Source organism: Theropithecus gelada, chromosome 3 (genome assembly GCF_003255815.1).
Source record: "Theropithecus gelada isolate Dixy chromosome 3, Tgel_1.0, whole genome shotgun sequence".
Classification (NCBI taxonomy): domain Eukaryota; kingdom Metazoa; phylum Chordata; class Mammalia; order Primates; family Cercopithecidae; genus Theropithecus; species Theropithecus gelada.
The window spans coordinates 14079914-14100760 of record NC_037670.1 but is presented as its reverse complement, the minus strand read 5'-3'; the positions used below and the strand labels follow the sequence as shown (position 1 = coordinate 14100760).

Sequence of the window (20847 nt, the reverse complement as noted above, 5' to 3'; positions counted from 1 at the left end):
GGGTAGAAAGTTCTGGTCTCTGGGGATAGGGTGGAGCTGGCATGGGTCCTCCCTTATTTTAAATATCTATAGCTCTGTAAAATGTACATTGTATCAAAGTTCATTTAAGTTATGAAAACTAAGTATACAAGAAAGTCATGGCTCAAATATAAGATGTAGGCCAGGTACAGTGGCTCATGCCTGTAATCCCAGCACTTTGGGAAGCCAGAGAGAGACGATGGCTTAAGGCCAGCAATTTGAGACTAACCTGGACAACATAGTAAGACCCCATCTCTACAAAATTCTTTAGAAGGTTACCTGCATATGGTGGTGTTGCCCTGAAATATAGAAACACACACACACACTCACTCTCTCTCTCTCTCTCTCTCTCGGAAGAATAAGAGAGATTGAGTTTCTGGAGAAAATTATCTTAGATCTTGTCAGTGTCAGGATATTAATTGCCAGAGGAAAGGCGGCCAGTAACACTGTCCCTGCAGCACCAAGAACCAATGATACTGTATCTGCAAGTCAAAGTCTGTGTAGTGGCCGGGCATGGTGGCTCATGCCTGTAGTCCCAGCACTTTGGGAGACTGAGATGGGTGGACCACCTGAGGTCATGAGTTTGAGACCAGCCTGGTCAACGTGGTAAAATGCCGTCTCTACCAAAAATACAAAAATTAGCCCGGCATGGTGGCAGGCACCTATAGTCCCAGCTATTTGGCAGCAGAGGCAGGAAAATCACTGGAACCTGGGAGACGGAGGTTGCAGTGAGCCTAGATCACACCACTGCACTCCAGCCTGGGTGATAAGAGTGAAACTCCATCTCAAAAAAAAAGAGAAAAAGAAAGAAAAACAGTCTGTCCAGATAGCTATAAAACCATTCTACTCTGTCTTGAAGGTTTTACTTTAAGATCTTTTAAAAGGCAATTACTAAACAAATGTTCTTTATTTTTTATTTTTTTGAGATAGAGTTTCACTCTTGTTGCCCAGGCTGGAGTACAATGGCTCAATCTCAGTTCACTGCAACCTCCGCCCTCCTGGGTTCAAGCAATTCTCCTGCCTCAGCCTCCCAAATAGCTGGGATTACAGGCATGCGTCACCACACCTGGCTAATTTTTTGTATTTTTAGCAGAGAGAGTTTCACCATATTGGCCAGGCTGGTCTCGAACTCCTAACCTCAGGTGATCTACCCGCCTTGGCCTCCCAAAGTGCTGGGATTACAGGTGTGAGCCACCACGCTCGGCCTAAACAAACAAACATTCTTAGGAGATGAATTCCACATGGTTTTAAGAAGCAAGGGGTTTATCTGAAGTTCAGGTAGAGAAAAGTGAAAGTGTTGAACATTTTTTATTAATGTCAAGTTTTAAAAGCTTCACATTGGGGTTACACTTGGGTTACACTAAGATAGTGGACTACAGCTTCTTAAAGAAGTTATCCTTTAGCACTGGGTTGTTGGCTTAGGAGTTATGGAGCTTGGCTATTTTTTTGCTAAGCATTCACAATCTATAAATTCATAATCTTGGTCTAGGACTTGGCTCAGTAAAGTTAGGCTCTCATCTTCTTCCTTCAGGAGAGAACAGACACTGTTATAACCTCCAGGATTCTCAGCACATTATCACTGCACATTTGGCAAAATGCACCTTGTAACCAAATCGACCCTCTTTCACCATGTTTAAGCAGGTAGCTCAGTAGCAATTAAGTACATTTACACTGTTGTGCAATCATCACCACCACCCACCTCTGGAACTTTTTCATCTTGCACAACTGAGGCTTTGTACCTATTACATCAGGAGTCCCCAACCACCGCCCTGTCCCCGGTCCATGGCCTATTAGGAACTGGGCCGCACAGCAGAAGGTGAGCAGCAGAGCAGCAAGTGAAGCTTCATCTGTATTTACAGCCACTCCCCATCACTCACATTACCACCTGAGCTCTGCCTCCTGTCAAATCAGTGGCAGCATTAGATTCTCATAGCAGCACAAACCCTGTTGTGAACTGCACCTGCCAGGGAACCAGGTTACACGCTCCTTATGAGAATCTAGTGCCTGATGATCTGTCACTGTCTCCTGTCACCCCCAGATGGGACTGTCTAGCTGCAGGAAAAAAGCTCAGGGCTCCCACTGATTCTGCATGATGATGAGCTGTATAATTATTTCATTATACATTACCATGTAATAATAATATAAAGTACACAATAAATGTAATGCTCTTGAATCATCCCGAAACTATCCCCTAACTCCCCATCTGTGGAAAATTTGTCTTTTATAAAAACTGGTCCCTGCCAGGTGCGGTGGCTCACGCCTGTAATCCCAGCACTTTGGGAGGCCAAGGTGGGTAGATCACGAGGTCAGGAAATCGAGATCATCCTGGCTAACATGGTGAAACCCTGTCTGTACTGAAAATACAAAAAATTAGCCTGGTGTGGTGGCGGCGGGTGCCTGTGGTCCCAGCTACTCGGGAGGCTGAGGCAGGAGAATGGCGTGAACCTGGGAGGCAGAGCTTGTAGTGAGCCAAGATCATGCCACTGTACTCCAGCCTGGGTGACTGAGCGAGACTCCATCTCAAAACAAACAAACAAACAAACAAACAAAACTGGTCCCTACTGTCAAAAAGGTTGGGATCACTGATTAAATCACTCCTCATTCCCTCCATCCAGCACCTGGCAAACACCATTCTACTTTGTTTCTATGAATTTGATGACTCTAGGTACCACATCTAAGTGGAATCACGTAATATTTGTCCTTTTGTGAGTAGGTTGTTTTTAATGCAGTTTTGATAGACATAGAACACCGTCCTGACAATGAGTAAGCAAATGATGGGTATAGCTACTACTTCTAGTCCAGAAATCTTTACCCCGGAATTCTTGGATAAGCCCCAGGGATCGAACCCCCTTTAACAGATGAGTCTCTTTTTATTTATTTATTTGGGATGGCATTTCGCTCTGTCGCCCAGGCTGGAGTGCAGTGGCATGATTGCAGCTCACTGCAACCTCTGCTTTCCAGGTTCAAGTGATTCTCCTGCCTCAGCCTCCTGAGTAGCTGGGATTATGGGCGCCTGTCACCACACCCAGCTAATTTTTGTATTTTTAGTAGACACGGGGTTTCGCCATGTTGGCCAGGCTGGTCTCGAACTCCTAATCTTGGGTGATCCACCTACCTCGGCCTCCCAAAGTGCTGGGATTACAGGTGTGAGCCACTGCACCCAGCTGAGCTTATTTATGAGGTTTTCATAGGAACCATTAACCTGGAAAATGCTTATCACCATTATCACCATTCTGGGTCTGGTCTCCTTTGAGAACTTTTTTTTTATTTTTTAAGACAGTCTCGGCCAGGCACAGTGGCTCACGCCTGTAATCCCAGCACTTTGGGAGGCCGAGGTGGGCAGATCACGAGGTCAGGAGATCGAGACTATCCTGGCTAACACAGTGAAACTTCATCTCTACTAAAAATACAAAAAATTAGCCTGGCATGGTGGCGGTGGGTGCCTGTGGTCCCAGCTACTTGGGAGGCTGAGGCAGGAGAATGACATGAACCCGGGAGGTGGAGCTTGCAGTGAGCTGACATTGCACCACTGCACTCCAGCCTGGGTGACAGAGCAAGACTCCGTCTCAAAAAAAAAAAAAAAAAAAAAAAAGTCTCACGCTGTTGCTCAGGTTGGAGTGCAGTGGCACAATCTCAGCTCAAGCAATCCTCCCACTGCAGCCTCCCGAGTAACTGGGATTACAGGCACATGCCATTACGCCTGGCTAATTTTTGTATTTCTTGTAGATATGGGGTCTTGCTATTTTGCCCAGGCTGGTCTCAGAGCTCCTGGGCTCGAGCAATCCACCCGCCTTAGCCTTCCAAAGTGCTGCAATTACAGGCCTGAGCTACCACACCTGGCTTGAGAGCTTTTTTTTTTTCTTCTCCTCGGAGGTGGAGTTTTGCTCTGTTGCCCAGGCCGGAATACAGTGGCACCATCCTGGCTCACTGCAATCTCTGTTCTGGGGTTCAAGTGATTCTCCTGCCTCAGCCTCCTGAGTAGCTGGGATTACAGGCACAAACCACCACACCCAGCTAATTTTGTATTTTTAGTAGATACGGGGTTTCGCCATGTTGGCCAGGCTGGTCTCGAACCCCTAACCTCAAGGGAGGCCTGCCTCGGCCTCCCAAAGTGCTGGGATTACAGACGTGAGCCACTGCTCCCAGCAGAGAGCATCTTCTTGGTCCCAAATCAAGATTAACTGCCCCAGCTAACCACACCATCTACCTGGTCATATTGACTGTATGGTCCTTTATTTTGCTGATAAGTTACCTTTGACACTTAAGAGAAGTGTCACTCTGTCAACTCCTAGCCCCATGTTGATCTGGTCATGAAATAAATGTGAGGTTGCCTTCCTCATATGAAAAATTTCTGATATAAGTGCAAATCAAACCACAATGAGATTCCACTTTATACCCATGAGGATAGCTATTACCAAAACACCCAGAAAATAACAAGTGTTGGCAAGGGTGTGGAGAAATTGGAATCCTCATGCATTGTTGGTAGGGATGTGAAATGGTACATCTACTATGGAAAAGAGCATGGTAGTTCTTCAAAACTTCAAAATGGAATTACCATATAATCTAGCAATTCCACTCTGGGTATATATACTCCAAAGAACTGGGCCAGGCGTGGTGGCACACACCTGTAATCCCGGCACTTTGGGAGGTCGAGACAGGTGGCTTGCTTGAGCTCAGGAGTTTTAGACCAACCTGGACAACATGAAGAAACCCCATCTCTATTAAAAAAAAAATACAAAAGTTAACTGCTGTCATGGTGGTGCATGCCTGTAGTCCCAGCTCCTTGGGAGGCTTAGGTAGGAGGACTGCTTGAGTCTAGGGAAGTCAAGGCTACAGTGAGCAATCATTGCTGCCACTGCCTTCCAGCCTGGGTGACAGAGCAGGGCCCTGTCTTTAAAAAAAAAAAAAAAAAAAATTAGAAGCAGGGACTCTAACAGGCTTACACACCCACGTTCATAGCAGCGTATTCACCATAGCCAAATGGTAGAAGAAACTCACATGTCCATTGACAGGGAAATGAATAAATACAATGCGGCATATATATTCAATGGAGTATTATTCAGCCTTAAAAAAGAAAGCAATCCTGACATGCTACAACACGGATGAACCTTGAAGACCGTATGCCAAGTGGAAATACATCAGTCACGAAAGGACAAATGCTGTACCAATTCCACTCATGAGGTCCCTAGAATAGTCAAATTCATAGAGACAGAAAGCAAAATGATGGTTACTGAAAGGGCTGGGGGAAAGGTGTGTTGGGGACTTTGTAGTTAACGGGTAGGGAGTTTCAGTTTGAGAAGATAAAAACTGTTGTGGAGACGGGCCAGGCGTGGTGGCTCATGCCTGTGATCCCAGCACTTTGGGATTACACCAAGGCGGGTGGATCACTTGAAGCCAGGAGTTTGAGACCAGCCTGACTAACATAGGGAAACCCTGTCTCTACTAAAGATTAGCTGGGCGTGGTGGTACATCTCTCTAATCCCAGCCACTCAGGTCACGGAGGCTCAAGAATCAACTGAATCTGGGAGGCAGAAGTTGCAGTGAGCCGAGATGGCGCCTCTGCCCTCCCGCCTGGGCAACAGAGTGAAACCATCTCAATAAATAAATAAATAAATACATACATACATACATAAATACATAAATAAATAAATAAAAAGTCACTTTAGCATCAAATCCTCTCCCCTCCCATACCTCTCCCAAAAAGGAGACCAGTAAAGGAGCGGGATAAGCTCCTAAGGAATTCGAACAGCTTCCAGGCACCAAGAAGCCACTACTCAAAGATGACCTGATACAGCACGGGTAGAGGAGACACATTAACTTCAGAGGATGTGGCGGGAGAGAAGCCCACCTGCCCAGTCACCTGCCACACGCAACAGCCCAGGCCCCGGCAGGGTCACCCGCTGCAGAGCTGCCCCACCAGGACCCCTGGACATTCCTTCGCACTCCTAAGTCACTTACCTCACCAAAGTGCTTCTCGATGATGTTCAAAGCCGCCCGGCCAATTTGACGGTTCTCATGCAGTTGTAAAGCCTCAATTCTATCGATCCCACCAAGTTCTTCTATCAGAAGACACAGGCTTTCCTTCTCAGACAGTTTCTCTGCTGCCTGTGGCCAAGTATAAGGGGACATGAGACCCCCAGCAGGAGCCCTTGTGGGGTGGGACCTCTGCCAGTCCTCTAGGTAGCTGCCCCCAGTGGAAGCAGACCAAAGCCTACCATTCCTGAATGTATAGTTGCAATTTCACTCTTCCCAAATTGGTTGAAAATTATATGATCTTCCTCCCATTTCAGGTATCCAGGTTATACAGCAGACATATATCATAAATACAGGGCCGGGCGCAGTGGCTCATGCCTGTAATCCCAGCACTTTGGGAGGCCAAGGCAGGCGCTCCTTGAGGTCAGGAGCTTGAGACCAGCCTGGCCAACACGGTGAAACCTCATCTCTACTAAAAATACAAAAATTAGCTGGGTGTAGTGGCAGGTGCCTGTAATCCCAGCTACTCAGGAGGCTGAGGCACAAGAATTGCTTGAACCAGGAGGCAGAGGTTGCAGTGAGCTGAGATTGCACCATTACACTCCAGCCTGTATGACAGCATAAGACTCAGTCTCAAAAAAAAAAATTAGTAAATAAAGAAGATACACAGGGAAGACTCAGAAGGTATCACAATTTTGTTAACATTTTGTGTAGAGACAAGATCTCGCTGCATTACCCAGATCAGTCTCCAACTCCTGGCCTCAAGCGATCCTCCTGCCTTGGTCTCCCAAAGTGCTGGGATTACAGGTATGAGCCACTGAACTTGGCCCAAATAACTTTTTTTTTTTTTTTTGAGACAGAGTCTTGCTCTATAGCCCAGGCTGGAGTGCAGTAATCTTGGCTCACTATACTCTCTACCTCCCAGGTTCAAGAAATTCTCTTGCCTCAGCCTCCTAAGTTGCTGGGACTACAGGCACATACCATGCCAGTCTAACTTTTTTGTATTTTTGTAGAGATGGGGTTTCGCCATGTTGGCCAGGCTGGTCTCGAACTCCTAACTTCAGGTGATCCACCTGCCTCTGCCTCCTAAAGTGCTGGGATTACAAGCATGAGCCAACGCACTTCACCCAAATATCTATTCTTTGTCTGTGTCGTTTGATCCAAGTTTTAGGATGTCACTGGGTTGAGTTTCAAATCTAGTCTTGACTCAGATCGTTCTTTTCAAGAAAATTACATTAAAAAGATGCTTAAAGTGGGCTTCTAAAAGGAGCTCCCTAGTGTTACTTTGAAGCTTTTCAGATGGTTTTGTCACCTATAAAAGAACCTTAACTAAGCTGGACATGGTGGCCCATTCCTGTAATCCCAGCACTTTGGGAGGCCGAGGTGAGAGGATCACTTGAGCCCAGGAGTTTGAGACCAGCGTGGGCAACATAGCAAGACCCCACCTCTGCTAAAAATACAAAAATTAGATGGGTGTGGTAGCACAAGCCTATAATCCCAGCTACTTGGAAGGCTGAGGTGGGAGGATCACCTGAACCTAAGAAGTTGAGGCTGTAGTGAGCTGAGATCACGCCACTGCATTCTAGCCTGGGTGACAGAGTGAGATCCTGTTATATTTATATTTATAATTTATTTATAGAGACAGACTCTTGCTTTGTCGCCCAAGCTGGAGTGCAGTGGCTTGATCTCGGCTCACTGCAACCTCTACCTCCTGGGTTCAAGTGATTCTCATGCCTCAGCTTCCTGAGTAGCTGGGATTACAGGCGTGAGCCACTGTGCCTGGCTAATTTTTTTGTAGACATGCGGTTTCACAATGCTGGCCAGGCTTGTCTTGAAATCCTGACCTCAGGTGGTCTGCACACCTCGGCCTCCCAAAGTGCTGGGATTACAGGTGTGAGCCACTATGCCCAGGCAAAAAAATATTAATTTTTTAAAAGGACCCTAACCAAATGAATCTAGCTAGCCTCTGAGATTGCCCTGATGATCCCTGACCCCTGGTGCCCAAACCCTGTGTAGTTCCCCACTCACATTGAATGGGGGTGACCTGTATAACCAATAGGATGTTGTGGAAGTGACAGAATGTGACCTCCAAGGTCAGGTCATGAAGGACATTGAGGCCTTCACCTTGCTTTTAGACCCCTTACTCCATAGGAAGCCAGCTGCGTGATGTGAGGACACTCAGGCAGCCCAATGGAGAAGGTCCACGTGTCCAAGTGACTTCCCAGCCATCGTGTGAGCCTCCTCAGAAGCCAATCCTCTTGGCCAGGCATGGTGGCTCACACCTGTAATCCTAGCACTTTGGGAGGCTGAGGTGGGAGGATGACTTGAGCCCAGGAGATAGAGAACAGTCTGGGTAACACAGAGAGACCCCGTCTCTACTAAAAATACAAACATTGGCCAGGCGTGGTGGCATCTGGTTATAGTGCCACCGATTCAGGTGGCTGAGGTGGGAGGATTGCTTGAGCCCGGGAGATCAAGGCTGCAGTAAGCTAGAATCACAGCACTCCAACCTAGATGACAGAGCAGAGATCCTGTCCATCTCTGTCTGTCTCTACCTGTCTGTCTCTGCCTGTCCGTCTCCGTGTCTCCGTCTCCGTGTCTCCGTCTCTCCGTCTGTCTGTCTCCGTCTGTCCGTCTCCGTCTCCGTCTGTCCGTCTCCGTCTCCGTCTGTCCGTCTCCGTCTCCGTCTGTCCGTCTCCGTCTCTGTCTGTCTCCATCTCCGTCTGTCTCCGTCTCCGTTTGTCTCTGTCTCCGTCTGTCTCTGTCTGTCTCTGTGTGTGTCTGTCTCTGTGTGTATCTGTCTGTCTCTGTCTGTGTCTCTCTCTGTGTCTCTGTCTCTCTGTGTGTCTCTGTCTGTCTGCCCCTCTGTCTCTGTCTCTATAAAAAGACAGCTATAGCCACTCTCCACCCTGAACTATTAGTGACTGCCCCTTTATCTGATTTACTTTATCCATAACTCCCTACCTGATGTGTCTGTCCTCCATCTCCCCACTCATACCTAATGTCCATTACAGCAAGGACTGTCATAGTCTGAGCACCTGAAAAAATATCTGGCACACAGACATTTGTTCGAGAAAATGAAGACCATGGTCCTTCGAGATGGCTCCTTTTGTGTTTATCCACACGACACATGGACAGAGGAGGGTGGAGGGATTGAGGGAAGAGAAATAATCCAACTTGGGTTTTGTTTTGAGACGGAGTCTGGCTCTGTCACCTGGGCTGGAGTGCAGTGGCACTATCTCGGCTCACTGCAACCTCTGCCTCCCGGGTTCAAGTGATTCTCCCACCTCAGCCTCCAGAGTAGCTAGGATACAGGCGTGCACTACCATTCTGGCTAATTTTTGTAATTTTAGTAGAGACAGGGTTTCACCATGTTGGCCAGGCTGGCCTCAAACTCCTGACTTCAGGTGATCCACCCGCCTCAGCCTCCCAAAGTACAACTTGAGTTTTAAGAGCCACATTAAATGCCTATATCCAATTGGAGACAGCTATTTACAAACCAACCTGTTCAGAACGGCTCACCTGGAGGATGCAAGAGATGACATCGAGGATGATGAGAACAATTTTAACATCTGGGGCTGTGAGCAGATTCACCAGTGGCTCCAGGACCCCAGAGTGGACGAGCTGGATCAGCTGATCCATGGTGGCCCCTGTTGCAAAGTTCGCCACCATCCAGACAGCCTCTTTCTGGACTTTAAATTCTCCCTGCAGAACAAAGATGTTTACATTCTCTACAGATCCTGAAGAACCTAAATATAGGACACCAACTTGGTTCACATTCTCGGGAGGCTGGTGACAGCCAGAACTGCATGTATGATTTACATAGAATGCCTTGGCTACCTGCCTCTAGTTCTTTTTCTTTTTACCCCCACCCTCACTCTGTCACCCAGGCTGGAGTGCAGTGATACAGGCTCAGCTCACTGCAACCTCCACCTCCCGGGTTCAAGCGATTCTCCTGCCTCAGCCTCCCAAGTAGCTGGGATTACAGGCACTCACCACCATACCCGGCTAGTTTTTGTATTTTTAGTAGAGATGGGGTTTCACCATGTTGGCCAGGCTGGTCTCAAATTCCTGACCTCAAGTGATCCTCCCATCTCGGCCTCTCACAGTGTTGCGACTACAGCCATGAGCCGCCATGCCCAGCCCCTGCCTCTAGTTCTTGATCAGAAGACGGCATCTTTGGAAAGCCAAGAAGCAGGCAGGCAGACTCAGGTGGGGTCTTAGAGGGAAGCCCTAAGATCAAATAGGCTCATTTGCCCATATCAGGCTACAGGGAAAAATTGAAACTGACATTAACCAATTCAGGTAATCTACATAGACTAGGAGTTATACTTTGGATTTAGATGACAGTAGCCTATGTCTGCATTTTTAGTATTTCTGATCTAATAAAGCTTTGGCCAAGAAGCTATAAGGCTGGGCACACAGATACAACCTAAGGGACCAAGCCAGCCCAGAGGTGACAGAAAAAATATCACTCACGTCGGGCGCGGTGACTCACACCTACAATCCCAGCATTTTGGGAGGCTGAGGCAGGAGGATTGTCTGAGCTCAGGAGTTAGAGACCAGCATGGGCAACATGGTGAAACCCTGTCTCTACTAAAATTTTTAAAAATTAGCCAGGCATGGAGGCGTGCACCTGTAATCCCAGTTACTCAGCAGGCTGAGGAAGCAGAATCACTCAAACCCAGGAAGTGGAGGTTGCAGTGAGCCGAAATTGTCCCGCTGTACTCCAGTCTGGGTGACAGAGCGAGACTCTGTCTCCCAAAAAAAAAAAAAAATTGCTCAGTAAATCTTTGCATTTATAAAGTGCGCTCTCGGCCAGAGATACAGGAGGAATTTATCTTCTACTCTTCTATTCCTGGGCAGGATTTATTCCCAATTTATGGCTGGGGAAAACTGACCTCAGTCTAAAACCAAAACCAAAACAAAACAAATAACTTATGGCTCCAAGCAAGTTCTAGTTCAAAAGATACCACTTGAAATATAAGTGCTCTTTGATTCATAACTAGATATTTCTCACTAGAATATGTACAGATTCACAGGGGTGTGCAGGACCAGAAGTACTGAATAGATCTAAAGATGCTATAATTTGGGTAACACACCTAGCCTTTCTTGCCTAGCTTGTCATACGTGGTGCACCCTGGGAACTCACCACCCAGCCTGAGAACAAGAACACTGCCAGTAGCTTCTCCTCAACGCCATGAGACTCCATCTGCCTCCCCACCCCCAGCCCAAGGTAACCACTCCTGACTATAAATGGTTTAAACATAGCTCATTCCTTTAAAGGTAGCAAAAAGAAAAATGCCAAGGATAGTCGTGCTCCTGCAAAAGGGGAATGCAAATCAGGAGAAATAATGAAGTTTTTGTTTGTTTGTTTTTGAGACAGAGTTTTACTCTTGCTGCCCAGGCTGGAGTGCAGGGGCACGATATTGGCTCACTGCAACCTCCACCCCCCAGGTTCAAGTGATTCTCCTGTCTGAGCCTCCCAAGTAGCTGGGATTACAGGCACCCACTATCACAACCTGGCTAATTTTTTGTATTTTGAGTAAGGATGGGGTTTTCACCATGTTGGCTAGGCTGGTATTGAACTCCTGATCTCAGGTGATCCACTTGCCTTGGCCTCCCAAAGTGCTGGGACTACAGGCATAAGCTACTGTGCCTGTCCCCAATGTTTTTTTTTGTTTTGTTTTTTTGTTTTTTTTGTTTTTTTTTTTTGAGACAGGGTCTCACTGTGTCACACAGGCTACAGTGCAGTTGTACGATCCTAGCTTACGGTAGCCTTGACCTCCCGGGCTCAATTGATCCTCCTACCTTAGCCTCTGAAGTAGCTGGGACCACAGGCATACGCCACCATGCCTGGCTAATTTTTGTATACATATACTTTTCATAGAGAAAGAGTTTCACCACATTGCCCAGGCTGGTCTCATACTCCTGAGCTCAATCTATCCACCTGACTGGGCCTCCCAAAATGTTGGAATTACAGCCGTGAGCCACTGCACTCAGCCTGCTTTAGTGTATTTCTACATTTAGATTTGAATTTTGACATGACCACTTTCGTCAATTTAACTTGGCTTTTTCCTTCCGTGTATGATATCACCATAGCATGATATGTTTGTCCTGCTAAAAATAAAAGCTCCACCCTCTTTTGGTAGGGAGAGAATAGATGGCATATTCTTTGAACACCACTTAGACATAAGCCAATATTTACTAGCTCTTGAGCTTTCGGATGCTTGAGCCATGGGGTCACCTTGTCATTGAACAATGCTTGTTCCATCTTCCAAATCTTTTAATGGGTTCTTCAGAATGGAACGTCCCCTTCCTTTTTTTCAGGCAGAGCTAGGACTGAGGTTTCAGAGCTCTGCTGTGATCTCAGTCTGCTTCTGCGCCTGTGTCTGGATTCCTGAAGGAGTTCAACCCAGTGCTATTGAAAAGTAGTCCTTTGCCATGGTTGCTGTGTGCACCACTTACGTTTTTTAGCACGGCCACCAAGGGAGGCAAGGCATCGTAGGCAAGCAGCTGCTGGATGTGGTGACAGGGCCCCGCCGCTACGTTGCTCAGGGCCCAGGCTGCCTCCTTCTGGATGGAGGGCTTGTTGTGCTGCAGGAGCTGGGGGAGCACGTTCAGCACGCCCGCGTCGATGGCCACCTGCGTCTGCTCATCTGTGCCCGTGACAATGTTCCCCACGGTGCGGAGAGAAGGAGTCTGGAAGAGTAAGGCTAGAAGTCTTTCAAGTCTATCCCAGGAAAGGCAACACTCACACCAAGTTCTGTTCCCTCCCAAACACTGTCATGCTATAGCTGATGGTTGTCTAGAAGACCGAACAGGAATTGTATCTGTGATCATGATTTATTCAATTCATCTATGGCCTTTTTACTTTAAGGGAGAGGGTCTTACTGTTATCCAGGCTGGAATGCAGCTCACTGCAGCCTTCAACTCTTGGGCTCAAGTGATCCTCCTCCCTCAACCTCCCAAGTATCTGGGACTATACGTATGTGCCACCATGCCCGGCTAATTTTTAAGTTTTTTTTTGTGGAGACAGGGGTCTTGCTATGTTGTCCAGGCTGGTCTCAAGTGATCCTGCCTTGACTTCCCAAAGTGCTGGAATTACAATCATGAGCCACTGTGCCTGGCCCTTGGATGTTTAAATGGGATTTAAAGGAACTTTCTGGCTTCCCACTTGTTTGGCTCAAGTGGGATAGAAATCTCCAAGAAACACTGTTGTACTTTTCATATGCTTTCAATGTCATCATCAAATGTTAAGTTGACTCTAGTTTTGCTTTTTTTTTTTTTTTTTTGAGGCAAGGTCTTGCTGTTGCCCAGGCTGGAGTGCAGTGGTACGATTTTGGCTCACTGTCACTGCAACCTCTGCCTCCTGGGTTCAAGCAATTCTCCTGCCTCAGCCTCCCGAGTAGCTGGGATTACAGGTGTGCACCACCACGCCCGGCTAATGTTTGTATTTTTAGTAGAGACGAGTTTTCACCATGTTGCCCAGACTTGTCTCAAACTCCTGACCTCAAGTGATCTACCCACCTCGGCCTCCCAAAGGGCTGGCATTACAGGCGTGAGCTACTGTGCCCAGTGACTATACTCTTTATCATGTAACAACGACTGAATTAGTATTTATCACCAGTGTCAAGCTTGTTGCATATTTAATTGGAGATCATGAGATCTCAATGCCATTATGGTGTGATCAGAAAACCCTTCATAATAACTCAGAAGATCCCCAGGACAGGTCTCTCATTGAACTTAAAACAACTCTCCTATAATAGCTGACCATGGCTTTATTCAGATTTCTCTGCGCTGTAGTGGCAGCCCCAATTAAGCGCCCAGCAACAGTTCTAGAATTTTCCTAGCCTATTAGGCTACTTACCTGATACTGAAGTGAGGTAGAAGTGGTACTTCAGGCCAGTCATGGCCTTACCAGGGCAGCTCCAAATGGGCCCCAGAAACCTGGGGGTAAGCAACTTCTTAGAGAATTTGCTTCTCCACTTTGGGAGGCCGAGGAGGGTGGATTACTTGAGTCCAGGAGTTCGAGACCAGCCTGGCCAACATGGTAAAACGCCGTCTCTACTAAAAATATAAAAATTGCCGGGCGCAGTGGCTCACGCCTGTAATCCCAGCACTTTGGGAGGCCGAGGCAGGCGGATCACAAGGTCAGGAGATCGAGACCACGGTGAAACCTCGTCTCTATTAAAAATACAAAAAATTAGCCGGGTGCGGTTGTGGGCGCCTGTAGTCCCAGCTACTCGGGAGGCTGAGGCAGGAGAATGGCGGGAACCCGGGAGGCGGAGCTTGCAGTGAGCTGAGATCCGGCCACTGCACTCCAGCCTGGGCGACAGAGCGAGACTCCGTCTCAAAAAAAATAAAATAAAATAAAATAAAAAAATAAAATAAAAATTAGCTGGGTGTGGTGGTGCACACCTGCAGTCCCAGCTACTTGGGAGGCTGAGGCAGGAAAATTGCTTGAACCCGGGAGACGGAGGTTGTAGGAAGCCAAGATCGCATCACCGCACTCCGGCCTGGGCAACAGGGGCGACAGAGTGAGACTTCGTCTCAAAAAAAAAAAAAAAATTTTCTTATCTCATACTCTCCATGCCCCTAGCACTATCCCTAACCAACTCGACATCTGAGAAATCCTATGCTAATCTCCAAATAGATGATCACTAAAGCTGCAGAATATGCAACATTAGGCAAAAGATTAAGAAAATAAAGAGCAGGCAGTGTAAAGACATCTTCAATATAATAAAATGCACCCACGTTTCAAAGCAGTATCTGATGTAGGTGGCATGTTTAATAACATAGCAAGGCGGCAGGGTACAGTGGCTCATGCCTGTAACCCCAGCACTTTGGGAGGCTGAGGTGGGCAGATCACCTGAGGTCAAAAGTTCAGGACCAGCCTGGCCAACCTGGTGAAACCCTGTCTTTACTAAAAATACAAAAATTAGCTGGGCATGGTGGTAGTGGGTGCCTGTGATCCCAGCTACTCAGGAGGCCGAGGCAGGAGAATCGCTTGAACTCGGGAAGTGGAGGTTGCAGTGAGCCAAGATCGCACCACTGCACTCCAGCCTGGGAGACAGACTCTGTCTCACAAAAAATAATAACCTAGAAAAGCAATTAGTAATGGTTTCACTAGCCTTCTGCCTATATCTGAGCTAGTCTAAGAGAACAAACTGGGGAGAGGATAATGGTTTTTTTTGTTTGTTTCTTAATCCCCAGCATCTCACTGTGTCACTCTGGCTAGAGTACAGTGCGCCATCATAGCTCATTGCATCCTCAAACTTCTGGGTTCAATAAATTCTCCCAACTCTGCCTCCCCAGTAACTGAGACTACAGGTCTCAGCCAAATTTTTTTTTTTTTTTTTTTTTGAGATAGAATCTCACGGTCACCCAGGCTGGAGTGCAGTGGCACGATCTCAGCTCACTGCAACCTCCACCTCCTGGGTTGAAGGCATTCTCCTGCCTCAGCCTCCCAAGTAGCTGGAATTACAGCTGTGCAGCACCACACTCAGCTAATTTTTTTGTGTTTTTAAAAAGAAATTTTTGTATTTTTACAGCTGTGAGCCACCATGCGTGGCCTTTTTTTTTTTTTTTTTTTTTTAAAGGAGATGGGGTCTCACTATGTTTCCCAGGCTGGTCTCAAACTCTTGGCCTCAAGCAAACTGCCTGCCTCAGCCTCCCTAAATGTTGGACAGGCGTGAGCCAGTATACCCAGTGGAATTTTCTTTTATACTTGTGTAAAAAATTCAAATGTTATGATGAGCTTATACACCCATTTAGTATAAGCCAATTTGCTAAAGTCTACACATGTAGACCGCTAGAAGGAGACGGTGTGTGAATAGTTCACTGGGTGGTGGGATTATAAGTAATTTCACTTGGTACTTTTCTTTTTCTAGTTATCCAGTTAAGAAAAAGTCAGTTACTTAACACCCACTAGGATTTGACATCAACATAGATTCAAGCTTTTGGCTAGAGAGTAGCAAAGATGGGCAGGCATGGTGGCTTGCGCCTCTAATCCCAGCAGTTTGGGAGGCTGAGGCAGGAGGATCCCCTGAGGTCAGGAGTTCGAGACTAGCCTGGCCTACATGGTGAAACCCTGTCTCTACTAAAAATACAAAATGAGCCAGGTGTGGTGGCGACCGCCTATAATCCCTGCTACCCCGGAGGCTGAGACAGGAGAATCACTTGAACCCTGGAGGCAGAAGTTGCAATGAGCTGAGATTGTGCCACTGCATTCCAGCCTGGTTGACATAGCAAGACTGTCTCAAAAAAAAAAAAAAAAAAAAAAAAAAAAATAGCAAAGACCAGGGAAATGCAGATGACAAGCCTTGCTCCAAAACCTGCTAAAGTGACTATGACTCAAGGACTCGAATCCTCAGGGCCCAGGATTACATTTACCAAGACATTGAGTTCTGAACTGGTCATGAGCACTACCAGCCTGGGCAAGACCCCTGTGTCAACCACTTGGCCGATGCGTTTATTGCAGCCATCAGTGAGGTAGGACAGTGCCCAGCAGGCATCCGAGAGAATCTCACTATCCTGGTGCTGCAGGAGGTGAAGGAGGGCCGGCAGTAACTGCTTCACTGCAGAGTCACAAGGATATGGGTTCTTGTTTCGGCACAGATTCGACAAGGTCCACGTGATGTTCCGCAGAAATGTGATCTGTAACAAGGAGACTGCCTCCAGCATTGGGTGCAAAGGAGAGAAAATGTAGACAGCAGTGTGTTCTTGCAATTTCCAATCAATATTGTGGATCAGCATGAACCAGAGCTTTTTACAATTTAACTATTTTCAGACAGCCTTGCTCTGTCACCCAGGCTGGAGTGCAGTGATGCAATCTTGGCTCACTGCAACCTCCGCCTCCCGGGTTCAAGTGATTCTCCTGCCTCAGCCTCCTGAGTAGCTGGGATTACAGGCACCCGCCACCACGCATGCCCAGCTAATGTTTGTATTTTTAGTAGAGATGGGGTTTCACCATGTTGCCCAGGCTGGTCTCAAACTCCTGATCTCACGAGATCTGCTGGCCTCGGCCTCCCAACGTGCTGGGATTACAGGGTTGAGCCACTGTACCAGGCTGAACCAGAGCTTTTGAACTACAAATAGAAATGTGTTCTAGGCAGTGATGAGTATTAGGGATACAGAACGAGCTTTGTATTTCACATTTCAACGTTAGATGGAAGTTTCCTCGTGTCTTTCAAAATGTTCTTTCCCACTCTACTTGATGACCTAATTCTATTTTTCATTGACAACAAGATCAAGCAGGAGTTACTTGGTCTTCCCACTGGTCTAAAACACTACCAGCATGTCATCCCCAGACTTCTAATCCTCTATTTGAGGATTGGTCTTCCTACTCTGCCTCTGGATCCCATCCCTTTCGGCCTTTTATAATTATTAATTTTAGTTTCAGTAGAGACAGGGGTCTTGCTATGTTGCCCAGTCTGGACTTCAACTCCTGGGCTCAAGTGATCTGCCTACCTCGGCCTCCCAAAGTGCTGAGATGACAGGCCTGAGTCACCACACCTGGCCCTTACTTTTTGCCTTTAAAGATTCTGCCCAAAATCATCCCTGCCCCCAGATCACTCCCACCAGTAAGGAAACATTCTGGGACTGTCAGCCCCTCCCTTTCTGGCCCTTTCAGCTATCACCCTACTTCTGTCTTTCAGAGTCCACCCTCAAAGAGGCATCTGTATTCACTGTCTACCTCCCAAATTCTCAACTGTTGGAGTTATTTGTTGAGACAGGGTCTCACTGTGTTGCCCAGGCTGCAGTGCAGTGCCATGATCATAGCTCGCTATAGCCTCAACCTCCCAGGCCTAAGTGATCCTCCTACTTCTGCCTCCTGAGTAGCTGTGGCTGCAGGCATGCTTTTTGTAGAGAAAAGTCTTGCTATGTTGCCCAGGCTGGTCTCAAATTCCTGGGCTCAAGGGATCCTCCCACCTCGGCCTCCCAAAGTGCTGGGGTTCCAGACATGAGCGCCTGGCCTCCAGTTGTTCTTCAGGCCATTCTAGTCATGTTTCTAACCCTTCTTTGGGGTTAAGGATGCTTCTTGGTCCTAAAGGCACTTTAGGACCTAAAGGCTCTTTAGGATGTTTAGGATGGCTATGTCCCAGACCCACCTGCTTCACCATCTCTGCTATATAATTTTTTTTTTTTTTTTTTTTGAGATGGAGTCTTGCTCTGTCACCAGACTGGAGTGCAGTGGCGCAATCTCAGCTCACTGCAACCTCCGCCTCCCGGGTTCAAGCAGCTGCTTCTTGGTCCTAAAGTTCCTGTCCCTCTCAGCTGTGGTTAGTAGTCAGCCCTTCCCTTTCGAGGGAGCTCTTGGCCAGGCACAGTGGCTTACACCTGTAATCCCAGCACTTTCGGAGGCCGAGGCCGGTGGATCATGAGGTCAGGAGTTCAAGACCAGCCTGGCCAAGATGGTGAAACCCCGTCTCTACTAAAAATACAAAAATTAACCAGGCATGGTGGCACGTACCTATAATCCCAGCTACTCGGGAGGCTGAAGCAGGAGAATCGCTTGAACCCGGGAGGCAGTGGTTGCAGTGAGCCGAGATTGTGCCACTGCACTCCAGCCGGGTGACAGAGCGAGACTCGGTCTCCAAAAAAAAAAAAAAAAAAAAACAAAACACACTAAAAAAAACTAAAAAGAAAAGAAAGAGCTCTTCTTGGCAACTGTGACACCAAGCCCGGTTTTCTATGGCCAAATGATGAGCTGTTTCTACTCAGTCTTTTTGGCAGGCTCTGCCTGACTTTAGAATCTTAGAGCCCACAGGACTGGGTCCCAGGCTCTCCTCACATTCTAGGTCAGGGGTTGACAAGCTTTTTCTGTAAAGAGCCAGATCGCAAACATTTGTAGCCTGTGGCTTCTGTGGCAACAACCATGGTCCTTGTAGCCCAGACAGTATGAAATGAAAATGCGTGTCAGTAAAACTTTTTTTTTTTTTTTTTTTTTTTAAAGAGACAGGGTCTCACACTGTCACCCAGGCTGGAGTGCAGTGGTACAATCACAGCTCACTGCAGCCTCAAACTCAAGCAATCCTCTCACCTTGGCTTCCCAAGTAGCTGGGACTACAGACGTGCGCCACACCACTCCCAGCTTGATAAAACTTTATTTACAAAACAAGCAGCCAGCCAGGTCAGGTCTGCTGTGATCCCTGGCCCCAACTGACCTTGCCTGGCTGGGTGACATATACACATATGTCATCTAGCAGGACACATCAATCCCACTCTACTGCAATGGTGTCTCTAACTCGCCTCAACTTCACGACTGCAACGAAAGCTTCAATTTTTTTTTCCCTGCACTTTTCCCCTTTCTCTAGGAAGACAATCATCTGAACAATCTAACCTGAAACCTAGGGGCATTCTGGCTTCTAGGTGTCTCCCTTTCATGTCTAGGATGGCTACGTCCCAGACCCACCTGCTTCAGGTCCACTCTGCTATGTAATTTTTTTTTTTTTTTTTTTTTTTTGAGACGGAGTCTTGCTCTGTCACCAGGCTGGAGTGCAGTGGCACAATCTCAGCTCACTGCAACCTCCGCCTCCCAGGTTCAAGTGATTCTTCTGCCTCAGCCTCCCGAGTAGCTGGGACTATAGATGTGTGCCACTACGTCAGGCTAATTTTTGTATTTTTAGTAGAGACGGGGTTTCACCATGTTGGCCAGGATGGTTTTGATCTCTTGACCCACCCACCTCGGCCTCCCAAAGTGCTGGGATTACAGGCATGACCTACCGCACCCGGCCTCCCTCTGCTATATAATTCTAGAGCCGGCAGCCAGAAGGACCTTTCTGAAACATCAGACCACTTGACTCCCTTGCCTCAAAATCCTCCAAATCCTCCAAAGCCTCCTCGTTGCCTGCAGGAAGGTATCTAAGCCCTTTTCCTGCTTGCCATCTTAAGTGTTCTCTACTTAAACTCTCTCAAGTCATGGCTAGTCTTTTTTTGGTTCAACTATGTCAGATTTTTCTCCCATCTTGAAGGTTTCTGAGACGGAGTCTTGCTCCGTTGCCTAGGCTGGAGCACGGTGGCGCCATCTTGGCTCACTGTAACCATCACCTCCCGGGTTCAAGCAACTCTCCTACCTCAGCCTCCCGAGCAGCTGGGACTACAGGCACGTGCCATCATGGCTGGCTAGTTTTTGTATTTTTAGTAGACATAGGATTTCGCCATATTGGTCAGCCTGGTCTCGAACTCCTGACCTCAGGTGATCCACCCACCTCAGCCTCCCAAAGTGCTGGGATTACAGGCGTGAGCCACTGTGCCCAGCTGAAGGTTTTGAACATAGTCCTCTGGCTTCTCTTCATTTTTGTTTGAGGCAAACCTAGAACCCAGTTCCTAAACCAGAAGTCCTCTTCAATCAATAACCACAATCAACCAACCTTGACTCTAAGCCTCAAAAGAAGATCCTGTTCCCCATGAACAGAACCGGGGAGACAACCCATTTAAGCCGGAGGTTGCACATTTTTTGTGTGTGAAAATGCAGACCTTGGCGATGACCATGAGCAGTAGGATATAAATAACTCTCACAAGCTTAGCGTTCCAATAATGGAACACTAGGCACATATGCTAAACTGTGACCCTAGAATGGAGATTTCAGTCATCTATTTTGCAAGATGGTAAGCTTGTAGGCCTCTTCCAATGCCTCAAAGAGAAAGATCAGTGCTACGGGCCCCAAAAGACAGAGCTGAGTCAATCTTTACCTAAAATGATACTCAGTCCTAAGCCTCATTATTATTGGTTTGTTTTTTTTTTTTAAGAGACAGAGTCTCAATCTGTCACCCAGACTGGAGTGCAGTGGTGTGATCTTAGCTCTCTGCAGCCTCCATCTCCTGGGCTCAAGCAATCCTCCCACCTCAGCCT

At 47.3% G+C, this 20847-nt stretch overlaps 1 protein-coding gene across 1 annotated transcript in view; it reads right to left on the bottom strand.

Annotated features, from left to right (window-relative positions):
- Window positions 1-1309: 1309 nt before the first annotated feature.
- Window positions 1310-20847, bottom strand: part of KPNA7 (karyopherin subunit alpha 7) — a 35298-nt gene continuing 15760 nt past the window's right edge. Inside the window, exons 6-10 of the mRNA XM_025380723.1 lie at window positions 16387-16650; window positions 12460-12693; window positions 9514-9696; window positions 5977-6123; window positions 1310-1543 (exon numbers count right to left, since the gene is read on the bottom strand). Coding sequence (XP_025236508.1) covers window positions 1457-1543; window positions 5977-6123; window positions 9514-9696; window positions 12460-12693; window positions 16387-16650 — 915 coding nt within the window. The 3' untranslated portion in view covers window positions 1310-1456. The remainder of the gene's footprint in view (window positions 1544-5976; window positions 6124-9513; window positions 9697-12459; window positions 12694-16386; window positions 16651-20847) is intronic.